Genomic DNA, 19,692 nt, shown 5'->3' on the forward strand with positions numbered 1-19,692 from the left:
TGTATTGCTTATTGACAGCTTCCCCATGAAGGTCAGAGCTTGGCCACTGTCATTCGTGGTTTGCTTGTGTGCCTGTGGCATCCATTCAACATTAGTGCATCATAACTCAGAGTGGATTGATTTTATCTTCCTTATTTCCTGCCTAACTGATATCACTTTAGGTCCAGGCAGCAGCTTGTATCATTAATTGGATATAAAACTTTATTAGCAATAACGCAATATCTCTGCTCTCGCTGATTAAATGACTAGGCTTATAAATGTAATAGTCGGGAGATGAACGGAGTGTAAACAGGGGGTTCGGCCGCGGAGGAAATGCTCTTCGGGACTAAGAGACTCTCTGGCACAAATGGCTGAGTAATGTTTCGCTGTTATCCAAACCCTGCGCTTAATGCCCTCAGCGTGGGTGTGCTTTGTTTACCGGTTTGTTTTGATTTGAATTTTTTTGTTCATTACTCTATGAATTATAAAGCGCCGTCTAATTGGCTTCTCTGGGATTTGAATTGATTTGCATTTCAGAACGCCACCGCTAACACCTAATGCATCGCTTAAATCCTCAGGACTTGCGAAAAAAGCATTCATGAAAATGCCAGCGTTAACATCTGTGATTAATGGATCGCTGTCTCTCATGTTCAGGGTCTGCCAGGTTTTTGATGATGCTTTTCAAGGGAAAGCGCAGGCAGCAGTTCTGTGAAAATGGCCAGTTCTGTGTGACCGAGCATGTGAGATTGTCAGTATCTTACCAAAAAGGGAACAGTTATCATTTTATGATGCACAAACACCAAAATACTCTGCCTAAGAGTGCTGTTACTTCAGATTAGCCTTGTTTGAGTAACTCCTGACAGCTGCCAGTAAAGAAAATCACGTGGCGCTCTAGGAATATATGGTGCGAAAGGTTGGTAAAAAGCTGTGATTATCCCCTTGTGCCATTTCTATGCCATTCATGGCTCAAGTTATTAGCTCAAAACTCTGGATGTAGAAATGTGGTCCATGAGCTGGCAGATGTCAAATCCGAGAAGTTTTTCCAGGTATCACTGAACTCTTTAGGCATCACCAGGAGATACTGGTATGCAATTTGCTAAATTATCCTCCAAGCGGATTCTTTCTTGTTCGGTGTAGTCATACCCTTTGATTTGACTAGAATTCAAATGTCTTTGATGTTTTCTTAATGCGTATCCTCTTGGCAACTTTACACAAACATTAATGTGATCTTAATCAACAACCTCAAGCATGGTTCCCAGAGAGTATTTCTCCAGATCCTGTCATCTCTAAATCATCAGTCAGGAGGGAGATTCCTTCACATCACTCAATGGATGAAGCCGTTTGGCAGAATCGCTCTTGGTTTCCGGGCACTTCTGTAGCTTTGCACCATATGCGTTCGGTGGGGGCTGTGTCCCCTACACCGGCTGCTCGCTGATTTGAAGTGATAGTTTTGTTTGTATGATGATTAATAATTTGTTTGGGGCTAAAAGCAAAGGGTGCATACTAATTGTGTTTTGCTGATGTGGAAAAATTTGCAATGACATAGACCATAAATCACAGTTCCCACGAGATTTTGCTACTTCTAATTTGTATGACTTGTGTTCCTGTTAGAGCCGGATAAACTAGCTTAATCTAGTTTGCTGATAGATTTTTGAAATATGCTTCTGGTGAATGCAAATAACAAATGTCGGAAATCTATAACCATTTCTAACAGTGACAGGTGTTGTTTATGTATATTAGTATTGTACGAGAAGAATACTAATTATTTCATCCATAACTTATATCATCAGTGAGGATGTGAAGATTAAATTATCTCAATTTATAAGTGGTGTTTGTTAAGACAGCCTAGGATAAGAGATTTGAACTAACTATCAAACCCTAAGGATTATTTTTTGGTACATAAGTTTTGCCTATGTATTTTGATGGATTTATTCATTTAAAAATAGACATATCAAAAACTATTTAATTATATAACTATTTAAAAAACTATTTAACTTAATTCATGTTTAAAAATATGTCTTTTAGTGGTATTTGCTCTGGCAAAACTTTAGTATCCAAAATAAACTTGCACAAAAAAAAAACTAAGAAGACATACAGATCTTGTTGTGTTCAAATTAATGATGTAATCATTTTCCTACTTGCCGTAAAAAACATTATTTTAATCTGTTTTAGTGGACGTTTATATTTAATCTACTATTTGGCTGTTTACTTAGAAACAAAATGATAGATTCTCAGAAAAGCTGTTTACATTGTGGCAAAAGTGCATCCATTGTTTGTTCTTTATTCCCTAAATGTCCTTTGCAGTGCATTGTGGGACATGCACTTTAGTGAACCAACAAATAATGAACCCTCTTTACCAAACAAACCTCACTCTTCCCTCTCACTGATAGTTGGCAATACAGACGCATCTCACATTGATCAGCGGTACAATTTCTGCCAGCTTTGTAACACTTGTTTTCATGATATACCAAGCATATGCCATTTTCCCTCGGGAGGAAACATTGAAGCTTTTTAAAAACAAAAGTTCAGTGTTTACTATTGCGTCATCCTTTAAACTTCCCTAGCGGGGCCAACCTGCTCTTTAAAAGGGACAAAAAATGAAGCAGAAAAGATTCGATTGGATCTGCTGAGTGTATCGGAGTTTACCGCTGTGATTCTAACAGTCAAAGGTGCAGAAGAGCCTGCTATCTAGAGACTCCATTGAGCTAAGAAGTGAAAAGGCCATCCAGTTCTCTCGCTGAGAGAGCGTTTTTGAGGACGGCAGGGGGTGCATGTATCAATAATACACGTCTTAACATTTCTACTCAACAGCTAAATTGCTCTGTGAGTGTTCTCTGAATCTGGGAATCTGATGAAAGTCAAAGCCTATTGATTGTGTCGAGAGGTATCGGATATGTTTGAGGGTGTTGTTCGATCTGCGGCATTTATAGATTGGCACCACAGAGTGTTGAAGCCGGAGAGAAGCCCAACATAGGTCATAAGGTATTCATGGTTTTATTTCAGAGGTCATATCTGTTGAACAGGGGGGGATGGATGGATGGATGGATGGATAGATGGATGGATGAATGAATGAATAGATCAATAGATAGATGGAGGAATCAATGGATGAATGGATCAATAGATGGATGGATAGATAGATAGATAGATAGATAGATAGATAGATAGATAGATAGATAGATAGATAGATAGATAGATAGATAGATAGATAGATAGATAGATGGATGGATGGATGGATGGATGGATGGATTGATAGATAGATGGAGGAATCAACTGATGAATGGATAGATCGATAGATAGATGGAGGAATCAACAAATGGATGGATGGGTAGAAAGATAGATAGATCAATGGATGGATGGATAGATAGATAGATAGATAGATAGATAGATAGATAGATAGATAGATAGATAGATAGATAGATAGATAGATAGATAGATAGATAGATAGATAGATAGATAGATGGATGGATGGATGGATGGATTGATAGATAGATGGAGGAATCAACTGATGAATGGATAGATCGATAGATAGATGGAGGAATCAACAAATGGATGGATGGGTAGAAAGATAGATAGATCAATGGATGGATGGATAGATAGATAGATAGATAGATAGATAGATAGATAGATAGATAGATAGATAGATAGATCAATAGATAGATCAATAGATAGATCAATAGATAGATCAATCAATAGATAGATCAATAGATAGATCAATAGATAGATAGATGGAGGAATGAACAGATGGATGGATAGATGGATGGATAGATCAATAGACGGATGGATGAATGAACTGATGGATAGATAGATAGATCAATAGATAGATGGATGATTTAATGGATGGATGGATGGATCTATAGATGGATGTATAGATAGATAGATGGATATTTGAATTGATCAATAGATCTATAGGTAGATGGAGGAAATGATGGATGGATGGATCAATAAATGGATAGATAGATAGATAGATAGATAGATAGATAGATAGATAGATAGATAGATAGATAGATAGATAGATAGATAGATAGATAGAGGAATCAATGGATGGATGGATAGATTGATAGATGGAGGAATCAACAGATGGATGATAGATCGATAGATGGAGGAATCAACAAATGGATGGATGGGTAGAAAGATAGATAGATAGATAGATCAATGGATGGATGGATGAATAGATTGATAGATAGATGGAGGAATGAACAGATGGATGGATAGATGGACGGATCAATAGAAGGATGGATGAATGAACTGATGGATAGATAGATAGATAGATAGATAGATAGATAGATAGATAGATAGATAGATAGATAGATAGATAGATAGATAGATAGATAGATAGATAGATAGATAGATAAATTGATTGATAGGGTTCATTTGTTTGTGAATTGAACAGGAGTCACTACTATTCAAATATATGAGGCTGGAGGCTTAACAAGATTAAGCCCAGAAGAAAAGTGACAACCATATTTAGCTCCAGTTGTTGACGTGCCTGATAGTTGTGTCCAACAGATGCCATGTAATGGGATTAATGTTCTTTACAACACACACAGTTTGACTGACAAACCTAGAATTTGTTTCAAGTGAAGTTGCCAACTATCTAGAAATGGAAAGAAAATGTTAAAGAGCAAAAATCCATTAAGGGGTTTCTTGCTTTGTCGAGTGCTGAAATATGCAGTTTTTAGCTTTCATCTCGTTTCTTCGAGGCCGAGGGTCATTACATAGGTACTCTGCAATTCTTTTCCTTCATTGAGGTTGAATTTGAAAGGCAATGGTTATTTTGCCAGTCGACAAGAGCGTAGCATGCCAGCCCATTAGAAATGACAGCTTATATTTCACGTGGATGAGGCTTATGACAAATTTTCATATTCAGAACGCTCTTACACTGGAAGAATGTTTGGAGTGAGAAGGGAGGGAGAATAACACAGGATGACAGTGAACAAATGATTGTGGGTAGAGATGTGTGTGAGGGGCTGCATATGAAATGCCAGTCCGCCCCTCTCCTCCTCGGGTATTGTGAATGGAAAACGAGTGTAATCTATTTGGTTTGTTTTCCCATTTGGCTCTGAACTTGAAATGATAAACAGTGGCTGTTTGTAATCTGGGACTGAGGTGTTGGGGGAGACAGACAGGAGCTCTATCAGGGTTTTGCAGCTGGGAGGGAGAGAGCGAGAGAGAGAGAAGTTTGGAGGATAGAAATGCGAGTGAAGAGAAAAGATTGAGAGTTTAATGAGGATGGTTACAGCCGGTGGGGCGCTGCACGCACTCAACCCACCTCTGAGCCAGCCGTTACTCAAAATAAATCTATATGCAGTGTCAAATACCTACTGATCAGCATATCATTAGTATCAGCGTGAGTCCTCAGACTTCAGATCAGCTGTCACAGATCCTTGTGATTATAGCTGCAATTTATGTTTGTATAAGCTGGAATAATGCAGGCTCATACCGACCTTAATTTTAATATTAATATCAGGTTATTTTAATTCATAATTTTAGAATTATAGTATTTCTATCCTATTTTTTCCACCAATTTGTCCATTAAATGAACCACTGACTAAGATGAATAAAATCAGAGCCACCTTAAACGTTGTTGTCATGTTACAGTCATGATGTGTCTTGTCTTCTGTAAGCTGTGCAAGACAATTATCAATCAGCATATATGCCACTTCTGTGACTCGTTTAAAAAGTCTGTCAGCACACCTTTTCTGTGCCGTATTTGCAGTATTAAGACATATATGACTTAATTCTACTTTGACTTTCTGCAAAAGCATGCTGTTGGGATTCAGGGTAGATTTTGTCTTCAATGAATTATGTGGTTGAAATAAAATGGAATAGGGTGCCATCTAGTGGTAAAAATCGACTGGTGTAGTTCCCATATTGGGTGCTTCTCAATTCTTATTTGTGCATCCTCGTTTCCTTTGCTCACTTATCCTAGCCCCGGTAGGATGTGAGGGAAGGCTGCAAGGAAAGAAAATGAGGATGGAAGAATCGAATGAAGGCTTTTTTTATACATTGGAGTCTGCCCATGTGTTTTTAAAGTTTGCTTATATAAAAGAAATTCATAATAAATCAAAGTAAAGCAAGATATCCTGTTGAAATATGTGAGATGTGTGGTTTATAAAAACTGCAAAGGTAAAGTATAAATTAAAATTATCGTGACCGATGTGAAGGGGGATGAGAATGTATACGTGCGTCACGTTTAGTCGATGAAACTCTTCCCCAAATTGGATACACCTGTGTATCCTCACTTATGACTCCACTTATGACAAAAATGTCCTTCAAGATGGCTGAGCTCGATCAGTTTCCGGGTCATAGGATGGAGGACGGAGGAGCGAGGAGACGAGGAGGGATATTGAGAAGCACCCATTGATTTTATTACAAAGTGCAAAGAGACTTGGAACTGTTCTTTGCTTGAGGTCTTTGCAGGTCATATTTTTTTGGTTCATAGTGGCACTCATACATGAACAATGGGCAGCATTATTATATCTAATGGGTAGCCTACTACTAAACATGTGAGCTCCATTTCTGTAGCATCAGACTAATCATAAGATCAGAATATGTGATGAAATTTGCTCTAGTTGACTTAATAGCCACCAAAAATGCTAGTGTAAATGTATATTTCTTAATTCTTCTCTCCATTACGTACGCTCTGTTTGTTGTTAGGATGACAGACCGTTTAAAAAGTAAAAATTTTAGGCTGGTCTGCTAGCCTGGTTAAAACCAGACCCTTCTCAGTTTAAACTCAGTTTCAGAGCAAATCTAAATTTGCCGGAAGTTGTCTGGGTTTTCCCAGGCTACTGGTCTGCCTCAGCGGTCTAACAGTGCCCATCAATGTTAAAATTATGGCCAATCAGATCAAAGAAAGCAGGGCCTACTATTCACTGAAGACGAGTGTGAATTACAACATGACGCTTTTAGTTTTTACTGTGAGAGAATGCGTGCGTGGTAAGATGCAAGTATCTAAACATTTAATATTTGACAACTGTTTTACGATGGATATGTTTATTTAACGACCCACAGTAACATACAGTGATGCAAACTACTCAACTTTTTAATGTCATTTTGCTATCTTGAATTGAAAATATGCTATCATTTAAATGTTGATGACTGAATGTGATGAGACAAGAAACTTTTTGGACATAATAGACAAGAGTGAATGTGTGCATACTTTTGAATAAAATATTATTTGCAAATAGTTTAAATGGATTACTTCACAAATATGTTCAAGATATATGGTTACGGCCTTGTGTTACAGATTTACAGTACATGTCTCCCTGAGAGGGGTGGTATCCAGACGTGCCAGTCTGACTCATGAGTATTAATAAGGTTTTTTACCATTGGCCAGGCAGAGTCGTAACTGATTCGCTGAAAAGCAGGATTACTGGCACAATCAGGATTACCACTTACCGATTACATGTTTGTTTGATCAACTCCTGATGCAACCGATTGGCAGAGCCTTCTGCTGGGTTTTAAATAATGCTGTTGTTTATGTTTCTTCTTCATACTGCAGCCAGTGAGAAAAAAAACTCTTAAATATAATGATTATGCCCCAAAAGTGTGTTTTCACATTTCATGGGATGCATTTTGGCTTAGTTTGTGTTTATGGCCTGAAGAGCATCATCTGAGGCGAGCCAAACAGACGCACAGAGAGAGAGAGAGAGGAAGGGCCTGCCTCTCCTCCTCCTCACAACTAGGTCAGATTGAACACAGCGCTAGCGGATTAGCCTTCTGTTCTAAAATAGCTCCATCTCTGGTGTCGTCTCGTTGCATTATCATCTGTAAACTCAGGAGATTGTTTATCTTCACATTTCAAGTGTATCTGACAGAAGTGTCACAGCTCAAGATATCTCTTGGTTTGATTGGTCACACTTGACAGGATGATGCCCCAACTGTCAGGATCCTATGACTAACTGAATGGGCCCAGGCTAAGTGGATCAGACTTTTTGGGAACATTTTATCACAACCTATAATGCGTTTCAGCACAGCTCGGGATTCAAATTCTTAAAAGAATAAAGAAATGTTGTGACATAAAATAAGAATTATTTGAATATAGTTCTTTTATATTTTAAATGCTAGGCTATGTGCTACATTCTACACTATGTGTGTATTGTTAAGCTGATAATATAACTTTATTCTTTTATTTAAAAAATTGTTTGTTATATTTTATATATTGTTTATTATATTTTGTTTTAAATATAATAATGTGTGTATAAATAAACATAACGCAGTATATTATGTATTTATTATTACATTTTATATGTACACACACTGTTGTAAAAATAAAACAGTATATCAATGCTATATGTTTAAATCACAAGATAAGTAGGAACATACTATCTATCATAGTATATACAGTAAGTGACTGTGTGTGAGAGAGAGATATTCTATGTGTGTGTGTACCTGGTATTCCCTACGTTATGAGGACCATTATGTCCCCACAAGTATAGTTATACAAAAATATCTAATTTTTGACCTTGTGGGGACATTTTTTGGTCCCCAGGAGGAAAACGTCTTATAAATCATATGAAATAATGTTGGATTTTTGGGGGGGAGGTTGGAAAAATGTGTGGTTAAGGGATAGAATATACAGTTTGTACAGTATAAAAATGATTGTCTTTGGAAAGTCAAGTCCCCATAATGATAGGAATACCATTGTGCGTGTGTGAGGCTGTGCGTCTTCTCCGTTTCTAGGAAACCGGGCGGAAATGGGACAAATAGCACATAAGTGGAGCAGTCCCCAATAGGTGTCAGCTCTTGTGCTTGACTACATTGTAGACTGTTTGGACCGACCCAAGTGTGTGGATACGTGTGTGCGCGCACGCATAGTTTGCATGTGTATATTTACAAAGGAGCGCAGCGTGTGTCAGTGGAGATGCTGAGCCCTACGGACTCTGATCTGATGTATTACCTGAACTGTGTGTACAGGGAGCCCAGGAAGATCATTCTGCACAAGGGCTCGACCGGGCTGGGCTTCAACATCGTAGGAGGAGAAGATGGAGAAGGCATTTTCGTCTCCTTCATACTCGCAGGAGGGCCAGCAGACCTCAGCGGAGAGCTGCGGAGAGGAGACCAGATCCTATCCGTAAGTGGACGCACAAAAATACACAAATATAGAAGGGCTTATCATATATATGAGCGCAAAACAGAAAATATGATCACAGTGATCATCACAAAGTACATTGTTCTTCCTGTGTGTTTCTAAACATGAGATAATCAGTCAGTTATTGGGTTTAACATTTATTACGGTTCAAATATCTACCTCAAAGGTCATGAATAGATGTCATAGTTACTTTTTTTTGTTAAAAACAAAGCTGTTAACACTATATAAACATTTAGGAGGACACATCCCCCTTAATATTCAAATGAGTAGTTGATAAATCTAGGTTTTTAAATGACCTTGTTTCGTTAACTTTTACATTAGGGTCCCCTAGTCATGCGTATTATTGTTTTAACAGACCTAAATGTTTATGGGGTAATATTAATGTTTCTTAATTTTTATTAAAAACTGATTTTTTATTTTTATTTGAACAAACATCATGTATACTATTCAATTGGTAAATACAATTCCCACGGAGTAGTGCAGCACCTGTGCTGAACAGGAGATGGCGCCATCACATCATTCTGTGAACTCTAAAAAACTTGTGACAAAAACATATTTTTATTTTTTTATTACATTTTTTGTCTAGTCACTACTCAAAACTCCACCACTACCAGATTTCTTTTTTCTCATTATAATTTCAGCACTGAGTTTTTGGCACAGATTCAGTGCCATAACTTTTTGGGCGGTGTGTTAATTGGCGGCACAATTACAGCTCTCATTGAAACAATTCAGATCAGCGATCCACTCGAGAAGCTCTCCAAGCTGATTTCCCGTCGCTGATCTCATCATTTATGTTTATCAGAGCTTCATCAGAACTCGCCGGTCGTAATCAGACCCCTCCATCCAGATCCCCGCAATTACTGTCGCTGCCGCTTGAGCTGAGAGCAATCACAGTTAGGACACTGATTAGAAAGCAAGAAAGAACAAGGGAGAGGAGAGAAATAGAGAGGGAAGGAAGAGATAATGGAGTGCTGGCCTGATTTGGAGTCTAAGAATAGCTGTGGTGTACCTTCTGAGTTCACACTGTTAAATGAGCATTAGGACACGCTGCAGGCGCACTGAGACTGGCATACACACGCCACATCTCAAACACACACACCTCGTCTGCCCCACCCACTGCACTGTGCTCTCATGTGAGGTCTTCTGTTTGTAGTCCTAAACCTGCTGTCACACAAGATCCTGTTCCCCATGGACCCCAAAGAGATTCCATTGGCTATTAACTATAAATTATAGGCAATCGCTTGAATTAGTCTTAATCATGAAAATACGTGACTGTATTTTAATTGAACTGATTAAAAAAAGAAAAGCGCTTTTGATTAGATTAAACAAGAAATCACAATTTCAGAACACAGATAGGTTCTGTGCTTAACATTACATGAAGATACTTTCACAATTTGTTTTAAAACATAAATTACACACAGTCATACTCTACATTTCAAATAAATTGTTATTTTGAACTTTCTTTTTATTCATATTTCCTGTTCTGTTTTTTAACTTTCTATTAATTAAGAATCCAGAAAAAAATATATAAGGGTTTTCACAAAAATATTAAGCCCCACAACTGTTTTCAACATTGCTATTAATAAGATATTTAGCACCAAATCAGCATATTAGAATGATTTCTGAAGGATCATGTGACACTGAAGACTGGAGTAATGATGCTGAAAATTCTGCTTTGCCATCACAGGAATAAATTACATTTTAAAATATATTCAAATAGAAAACAGTTATTTTAAATTGTAATATGTCACAATATTACTTTTTTTTACTATATTTTTGATCAAATAAATGCAGCCTTGTTGAGCATTTATTTCTGTGACTTCTTTCAAAAACATTTAAAAACCTTGCCCACCCCAAACTTTTGAATTGTTGTGTCCAGTAACTTGAACTTTGAAACTGTGGAATGCTTTAAAAATGTAAGTTGCTACATAAGGACTACAACACTTGTCAGCGATGGTTAATTTATTCCACAACTGAAAGTGTTCAGTAATGGGGGGAAACCGGGATGAAACAAATAGCATTTGCCTGGTAATGTGATCTCGACATGTCGACCCCCACAAAACAGCTTTTATTAGGCTACTGATTTGACAGGAGCCTTCATGGAAGTGAACATAATTTAATACATATTTTTCACAATTACTATTGATTTATTTATGTGCAACACTTTTTAATGAGGAAAAATGAGTGCACCTGTACGTTTCCTGCCCTCAGCCGGTCCCAACTTGCTTGAACTTGGACTTTCATTTGGCTCATAAACAGAGCTGATGATGCAGACAGCTTAGGCAAACTCATATTTTGGAGGAACATTGATTACTTAGTGGTCCAGTTGTTGCAGACTCTGGCTTACAGGGTCCTGCCACCCACTGATCTGCTACTGTAGGCTTTTCCTGAACCGGAGAACCGTGCATCTGGATCACAGCAGGCGTTTCTAATGCCAGATCACTCCAGGCTGCTCTGTAGCAACATACAACATTTTCTGAAAGTCAGGCAATTTAAATAGGAATTTGCCAGAGAGCTTTAATAAGAGTGACAGTATTGCTGCCCATTTAATACTTACATTTTGAGACATTAATATAGGTCAGGTGATGAATTAGCTTATAAGCTTATTAATGCTTTATGTACACTTATAATGTATTGTTAGGGGTAATGAATTGTCAAAAAGTCATTCTAGTATTGTTGATCATTTAGTTAATGTTTCAGGTGAGTGTTATTGATAAGACATCATTAGACAGTTAGATGCTAATGATGTAACAACCTTTGTTGTGATTGATTTCAGGTTAATGGAATCGATCTGCGAGGTGCCACTCATGAACAAGCTGCAGCTGCACTGAAAGGAGCGGGGCAGACGGTAACCATCATCGCCCAATACCGGCCCGAGGGTAAGTGTCCGTCAGCTTCTCCTGACCAAACACTGTCGATGAAGGTCACATGATTCTTTCTCGTGGAGCCAATCAGGGTGCAGAGGTCACCTTTAGCTGCAGGCAGGACAGAAACACAACTCACCCAGACGTTTTTGGGCCAAGCCCTACCCGGTGCGCACATTATTCCTCCTGACTGTTACAGAATAGCGCATGTGCCCTCAGAGTGTTGAGGTGCCATGTTTGATAAGTGTCAATTAGGGGGTTTGGCTGCTCTGGACTCCAGTGACCTATTCAGATGGGGTTGGATGCATCACCATAGTCTTGGATCTGAGAATGTTTTCACAGGCTTATCTTAGTTAAAGGTGAAGTGTGTGGATTTTTTTTTTTTTTCCCGATGTGACAATGCTTCCTTTAATGCTAATTTAATGTGCTTAGACAACTACGAAACTAAAACCTTTGTATCGTTCACAAATTCCACTAAAACAATTTCACGGTTTCCACAAAAATATAATACAACACAACCGGTTTCATTGCGATTTTTTGAGCAGCAAATCAGCATATTAAAATAATTATTTATGGAGGACCATGTAACACTGAAATTTAAAGTTAAATTGCAGTTATGAAATTGTAATAAAATATCACAATAATACTGTTTTTATGTAATTTCAATCAAAGAAATGCCTTGGTGAGCAGAGGAGACTTTTTTCCAAAAACATTAAAAAAAATCTTTCCAACCCAAACTTTTGAACAGTAGTGTTCAAACTTTTTCACTCTTCAAAAAAAGACTCAAACACAAAAAACCTCTATTATAAAAGATTGAATATTAATGTTATGTGTATTACTTGCAAATAATTTTATTTTATTCTTTTTTTGGAATATACTAATTAAAAAAAAAAATAGAGAGAAAAAGGCTTTGTAGAAGCAGATGGTGTACTGTAGTTGTGTCATCAACCAGCAAAGGCCAACTGAAACATACGGAGCCCCTAAAGGGACAAAAATATGAGATGGGAGGAAAATTATAATTCAATGCTTTTGCGTTCCCCCGAGAAACCTTGCGTTCACTCGCAAAACATTTGCGTTCCCCAGAGAAACTTTGTGTTCACTTGCATGAATGTGAAAATATTTTGATCTTTGTTAACCACGGACCTTATTTTAGTCATTTAACCAAAAAATTAATCTCATTGACTTTGGGATGATGGAACTTAAAGTGCAAAAATGCTCTGGGTTTTAGGACCTGTTCCTGCAGCACAATTCCCAATTCCAATTGTTGCCACTAGGGGCACAAAAAAATGACACATTTCATCTTTAAATTGTGGCTATACAAAAATACAAGTTATCATATTCTCCATGAAATAGGAATCGGTATATGAGGTGTGCATAGCATGAGCTACAGATGTGTGCTCGTACAGTCTGTGATAAGGTGAGAGAGACAGATGTGGCAGTGTGGTCAGGTGTGTACTGATATGTCCTCTCTTTTTTCACCCGTCAGAACTTGCCCTGTGCTCCCCACGCCAGGCCCCGCCTCCAACTGCAGGTTTGTGCCATGTGATCAGCACCTGGGTCAAAAGCAGTACCACACAGACAGACTGCACAGAGCTAGACCACAACGAAAATGCAGATTTTACAGTTCCTTTTTGCCTTCCCATGAGGCTTTGGGAACTCCGACCAGGACAGTGTGAGCGCTTAGATCTGATGGTCTGGGTTCAGATCTCAGGTTCTGTCTAACTCTCTGCAGTCTAGCTGAAGAACGTGGTCTCATTCTTGCCCCAGTGGCGGCTCTGACCATGGGCCTCTCATTCAGGGGAAGGGACAGAGAGAGACCTTGCTCTCCTGATAATCCTGTGTGCATCCTGTGTTACCCCTGCCTGCTGCCTCACTTGATAAACTCCTCGGCTCCTGTTGTGTTTGTTCTTGGCTCTAACCCACCCGTCCAACACAGACGGCTGCTATACAGTACATATACATCTAGATATTAACACTGAGAGATCAAGACATTTTAGATATTTTACATTCTAATAATATTGTGGAAACCATGATAGATTCTTAGGATTCCCTGATGAATAGAAAGTTGAAAAGAACAGCATTGTCTTTAAAATAGTAAAGACTTTTATAATGTTACAAAAGATTTCTGTCACTTTTGATTATAAAAGTTTCTGTCACATAGTGATTATAACCAAGCTAAGCAGGGGCTGATTCATATGAATTACACGATTCAATATGAAACACTGAGTATTATCATTTTACACAGTTACTAGAAGATGTAGTTGCATTATTATTTCATTTTGTTGACATATTACGTATTGAAGTTATATTTGATCATACATTTATGCAAATCACATGGACACACATGACACTTAAAGCCACAAAATTGTGTATTTTACAGGAAGTTATATGGGCTTTACCAAAAGCTAAATTAACAGCTCAGGGTTCGGGTTCGGGTCAGCAACCATGCTTGTTTACTACTCTGCTCACTGTCTCCACTCCTCTCCTCCTCTTCCTCCTTTGACCTTTTCCTCTCCCAAACTACCTGTTGCCCTCTGCTGAAGCCAACACATCCTTTCCACAACACACAGATCATGCTCACAGAATGGCGGCTTGTAAGCCCACTTACAAACACTTACAACTACTATGGCAATTTTCTACACTAATATGTTTTTCAGCATATTAGTACAGATTTGTAGTCTATTCATTCTATCAATTGTCACACAACTGTGGCACTAAAATTATTTGGACACTTACGCCACACTTAAATATAAAAGAATCTATAAAAATTAAGTATTTGCTATTTTATATTTAATGCAATAACATTTATTTTTAAGTGTGACTTAATTGTCTAGATTGTCTATTTGGGGCCAAGGTATGTATTAATGCATGTATTATTAAATGAGAAGTAATGATTGCGACACATGATTGAGTGTCCTGTTACATTAAAAAAAATAAACACACGCCAAATCACTGACACGTGATGTTCTATTATTAAAACATGTTTCTAATATAAAATTGCATTTATATTATTTCACTTTAAGACATCAGACGCCAACTATAATCATACTGATGACTGATAATACATTACTTGTGTTAAGATTCCTGTCATTCTGATGTCTGTAGGGAATCTGGCTAATGACATTCTAGCATCTGACACTCATCCAGCATATATCACTGAATGAGATCCTATGTAGAGCAGTTAAATATGTGGAGGAGAGACATAGTTAAGGTGACGATCTCTGTCTGCCAAGAGCTTAGAGGGGCGGACGTGCTCTGGGGCAATCACTTTGGCAAGTGCATAGGATTCCCCATTCATAAATTAGGACTTGAGGACAACTTTAGCAGATGGAGGAGGTGAGGATGCTTTTTTATTCAAATGGCAGCAAGAGACAGTCATCAGAGGTTTCTAGAGCAGCGTTCTAGTCACAGCGACTATTGACATTTTCATTCCTGAACTCCACCTTGCATTATTTCCTGAATTTTGGCTGAGTGGGATAATGTTGATCTTTTGCCGACCAAGCCTTTGTGAATCAACAAGAATTGATTCTCTTGCCATTAATATTTTATTCTAATGGCAATTTCCCCCGTTTGCAATATAGCCATGCACTAAGCAAAACTGTTTAGTATAGACGTTTTGTGGACTTTCACAATAAGTTTCGGGGGTGCTTTCACAAGTTCTAGATAGTCAGCATTATGATTATTTAGTCATAGAGCCGTGGTTCCAACTAGGCTGATCTTTTCTCCGTAGCTCGATCTAATTCCCCTGATGCCATTGGGATCAATTCTGGGGAGGTAGAGCTCATTAAGGTGCAGTGGTAAATGCAAGCTTGCACTTTCTGCAGGGGTGTTGTGGGACTGCTGAGATGGGCTTTCCAAGGGTCCTTTTCATCAACAACTCCCCGAGCCATCGCAATACGACATCCTCGCTGTGTAGCAACACAAAAAAACACATACAGTTCCAAGTATACTGAATATGGATTGATAATCAAGCAAAATCAAAGTCAAGCTGAGATTGAGGTTCTTAGTCTGTCCAATCAAAACATGAAGTAGACTCTTATTCCAGAAACTTAGCTTAGACAAGCGTAAAATAACTGATTTGCTCTTAATGGAGGAAAATCACTTATTTAGGAATCTATGTATGGTCAGGGGACAAGATTAAATGTGTTTGATTTTTAAAACATTATTTTGTATTATTGAAGTATATTAACCTGTTAAATAATCTGTTTTGTTTTGTTTTTTTGCTGCGCTGCTTTCAAGACTTTTATGTAAAAAATACTTTTTTATGTTTTGCAGTGCAATTTTATAGCTTTAATTTTGCTATAATACAATTTAGGAAAATTTTATTTTTTATATGACCTCAGATACACGGGTTACAGTATATATCCTCCATAAAATTAGACAAAACGACTAGAGAGATGGTAGGCAGATCATTTAAGCGTGGTCAGACAGCATTAGCTAGCTTGTGTACCATCTCTGGGAAACATAATTACATGTGATTTTATCAAAGTGCTCTCGGGTACAGCAAACACTCCCTGCACCTTGGTAATTTCAGGTCAGAGTGCACTAATAGGTTACTGAAACTCACACACAGATCCACATACTGACTGACAGACCATCTTCTTCCATCAGAGAATGAATGGATTGTGGTATTTTGTTTCTACCTTTTCACACCAACACTACAGAAATACTTTAATGGCTGTCCCTCAGTGATAGCTGACTGAAAAACATAGACATGCTCTCAGAACACACTGCAGGTTTTAGCTGGCATTTTGAAACAGAGAACAATAGGCCTTAAGAAGGTTTTTCAGAACTGACATTTTCATTTGTTTGTGTGTGTGTGTGTGTGGGGGTGGGGGGGGGGGGGGGGGGGGGGGTCTGTTAGTGTGGCATTCTGGGAGACAAGATTGAGGCCACTTTTTGTGACATACTGACATCACCTGTGTGCATACAATAAACTCAACAGACAGCCAATGACAGGCCAAGAACATCTGAGGGAACTCTGGACACACACACGTTTACCTAGCTGTCTAAATTAGGACATACAATAGACTTCTGTTGTTTTTATATAAAGCAAATTAGCTACACTCCAAAACATTTTTTTCTTAGGTCAGTATATTATTTTCCCAATCCAAATATGAATGTTTTCAGCGAATGTATCTTGAATTAAGTATATTGTTAGCACATTAGCAACTAGTTTTTAAGCATATCGTGTTTTATAAACCACACTCAATTTTCTTAGACTTGGGGAACAATGGGTACAAAACCAATTATGCTTAAAGATAGATAGATAGATAGATAGATAGATAGATAGATAGATAGATAGATAGATAGATAGATAGATAGATAGATAGATAGATAGATAGATAGATAGATAGATAGATAGATAGATAGAACAACTCTACATACATACTCTACTCTACAAACCACAGAGATTTTTTTATAAACCTGACTGTTTTGATGAAATCTGCTGTCTGCATAAATGTAATGTCCCTCTGAGAAAGCTGGTTTCCATCAAAAATTATAATATCTAATTTAGCTAGATAGCCAGAGCTCTATGAATGAGTATTTTACCGTAATATTGTGTGTCCTGTCTGATTTATGACTAACCTCTGCTCTCCTCCATCTCATTCTTTCTAATGAAGCCCAAGCATCTAAGGAACTTCCACAGAGAATGAATCTTCCACATAACTATTGTTTTATTGTACTGACAGATTGTAATACAGTAAAAAAAAATGAGTGCTACTAATTTAAAGGGCAACATTCAGAGAGAAGAATTTTGTGCCCCAACATGATTTATAATATTTATAAGCAGATTCTGGTTGTTTTGCCATCCATGGACTGTAAAAAAAAAAAAACAATAATAATAATAATAATTAGTTTAACCTTCTGAGAAGCATTTAGGTCAAACAAGGTTCTCTCTCCTCCTGTGAGTAATATTCTTAATTGTGTTGTCAGTCATTTTATGGCAATGTCCATTATCTTCAGTTCGTAACTCGTCTCGGACATGAATTATACATCAAATTGTGCAGCAGAGCGAAAAAATTTATCCCAAAGACTTTGAAGGGGGAACCCGAGCCATAAATAGAAACCAAAATATCATATAGAGAACCACGTATGTTTTTTCGAACACCCTAGCAGGCACATAGTAACACTCTAACACCACTCAGAACACCCTAGCAACCACATAGCAATGTTTTGGCAACCACTCAGAACACCCATTAGAACACCCTTTTATTGTTTTGCACTGGTAAGCATCAATAACATTTCCTTCAGAAAATGCAAAAATCTAATTTTAAATGTTCTTTTTGTTGTTGTTTTTCGACTTTTTTGGTTTTGGACTGATTTTTAGAACTCCCTTTGGATTGTTTGCGAGTATATATTTCTGTAATGGGCTGTGAGGTGGACATTTGCCAGTGTTTAGCCACTGCTTGGCCCTGATCCCAGATATCCTGTGGCTGAGTTTCTTTGGCTGAGCTGCTGAATTGGCAGACTCTCAGGAGGACGTGCACAGTTTTTGCATTTAAGCGTACATGACTGCTGTTTACACATAGACTCACTCGTTTCTGCATAGCCCACACCTTCATACCACTCTATCACTCTTAAGGGACAGTCACATTTACCAGTGCTCTGCGATTCGCCCACCTGGAGGGCTTTCCTCCATCGACTGCCAGGTTTTTTTTGTACTAATGTGGTAAGGCAGTCATATTAAAAGACCAAATTCAGTATACATCTTATTGATGATGCATACTATGTTCAGGCAAGCAGAGGAACCCAGAATATAATTGCAATGCACAATTTCTCGTTAAGCGTTTTCCATAGAAAACCATTATAACGATGGCGCTTAGCCATTTAGTCATTGCATTCATAATCATATATTTTGCCCTCCAGGTCTAAGAAACTATTTCATGAGCGATTCCACTCATGTTGGTCGTGTGAAATTTCCGCGCTGACCAAAAGAAAGCTGCTTGGTTTGAAAATGACTTTGTGTGAGTAGTGATCTCTATGGTATTGACAATGCACCGTCATTATTACAAGCATCACTCACCATTGTCTTCTTCCTATCTCAGCACTGCAGTTTGTAGAGACAGTAGAATTATTTGAGATAAAAGCTTGTGCACAGATGTGTGCTGACATTACACATGATGTTGGCTTAATTTACAGTATCTGCTTCCCTGAAACGTCACACTGCCAGTTTTGCAGCTCACACATTGTGATTGTACCTGCTGGCACAGTGATGCTCTTTTCCCCTGCTGCGGGTTGAGCTGTATTTGGCATGTTGGAGTCACTGCACAGCAGCTAATGAGACCACACAAGCTGTCCTCTATTAACTGAAAGGACCTCACTCCAGACTGACACAAACGTGTATGTATGAGTGATGCACAAGGGCGGCTGTCAGCCTGGATGTGTCTGACTGCATGCAAGCTAATACGGAACCAACGCTCATAATGGTAAACACAGCCATATGAGCAGAATCAAGAATCAGAATCTTTTGAATGCACCTGTTTGAAACGGTTTTAACATGCATGTTTGATTATATCCGTGCTACATGTATGCTCAGAATCTCTGAATTTATGTCTGCTGTACAGTGTCTTATCTCTGTCTCTGGACACATGTGGTTATCCATCATCGCAAACAGCCCGTAATCTTCCTCGGATTTCTCAGCTTGAGAGGTCTGAGACAGACAGAGGTAGAAATCTTTTTCATCTGTCTAGAAGGTTCGATGTACAGCAGGATCCTTGTCGCTTTTCTTGGGGAAGGTGCAATTTGTGTGCA

At 38.1% G+C, this 19,692-nt stretch overlaps 1 protein-coding gene across 37 annotated transcripts in view; it reads left to right on the forward strand.

Annotated features, from left to right (window-relative positions):
- Window positions 1-19,692, forward strand: part of dlg2 (discs, large homolog 2 (Drosophila)) — a 298,249-nt gene that overhangs the window by 252,929 nt on the left and 25,628 nt on the right. For 24 of the 37 annotated variants that reach the window (XM_056240225.1, XM_056240227.1, XM_056240214.1 and 21 more), the window contains 3 exons: window positions 8,899-9,055; window positions 11,850-11,952; window positions 13,424-13,468. In XM_056240225.1, coding sequence (XP_056096200.1) covers window positions 8,899-9,055; window positions 11,850-11,952; window positions 13,424-13,468 — 305 coding nt within the window. The remainder of the gene's footprint in view (window positions 1-8,898; window positions 9,056-11,849; window positions 11,953-13,423; window positions 13,469-19,692) is intronic. The other 13 variants (XM_056240216.1, XM_056240232.1, XM_056240246.1 and 10 more) reach the window with 1 other exon arrangement.

Source organism: Rhinichthys klamathensis, unplaced genomic scaffold (genome assembly GCF_029890125.1).
Source record: "Rhinichthys klamathensis goyatoka isolate OS25496 unplaced genomic scaffold, OSU_Roscu_1.1 h1tg000585l_1, whole genome shotgun sequence".
NCBI classification, from domain to species: Eukaryota; Metazoa; Chordata; class Actinopteri; order Cypriniformes; family Leuciscidae; genus Rhinichthys; species Rhinichthys klamathensis.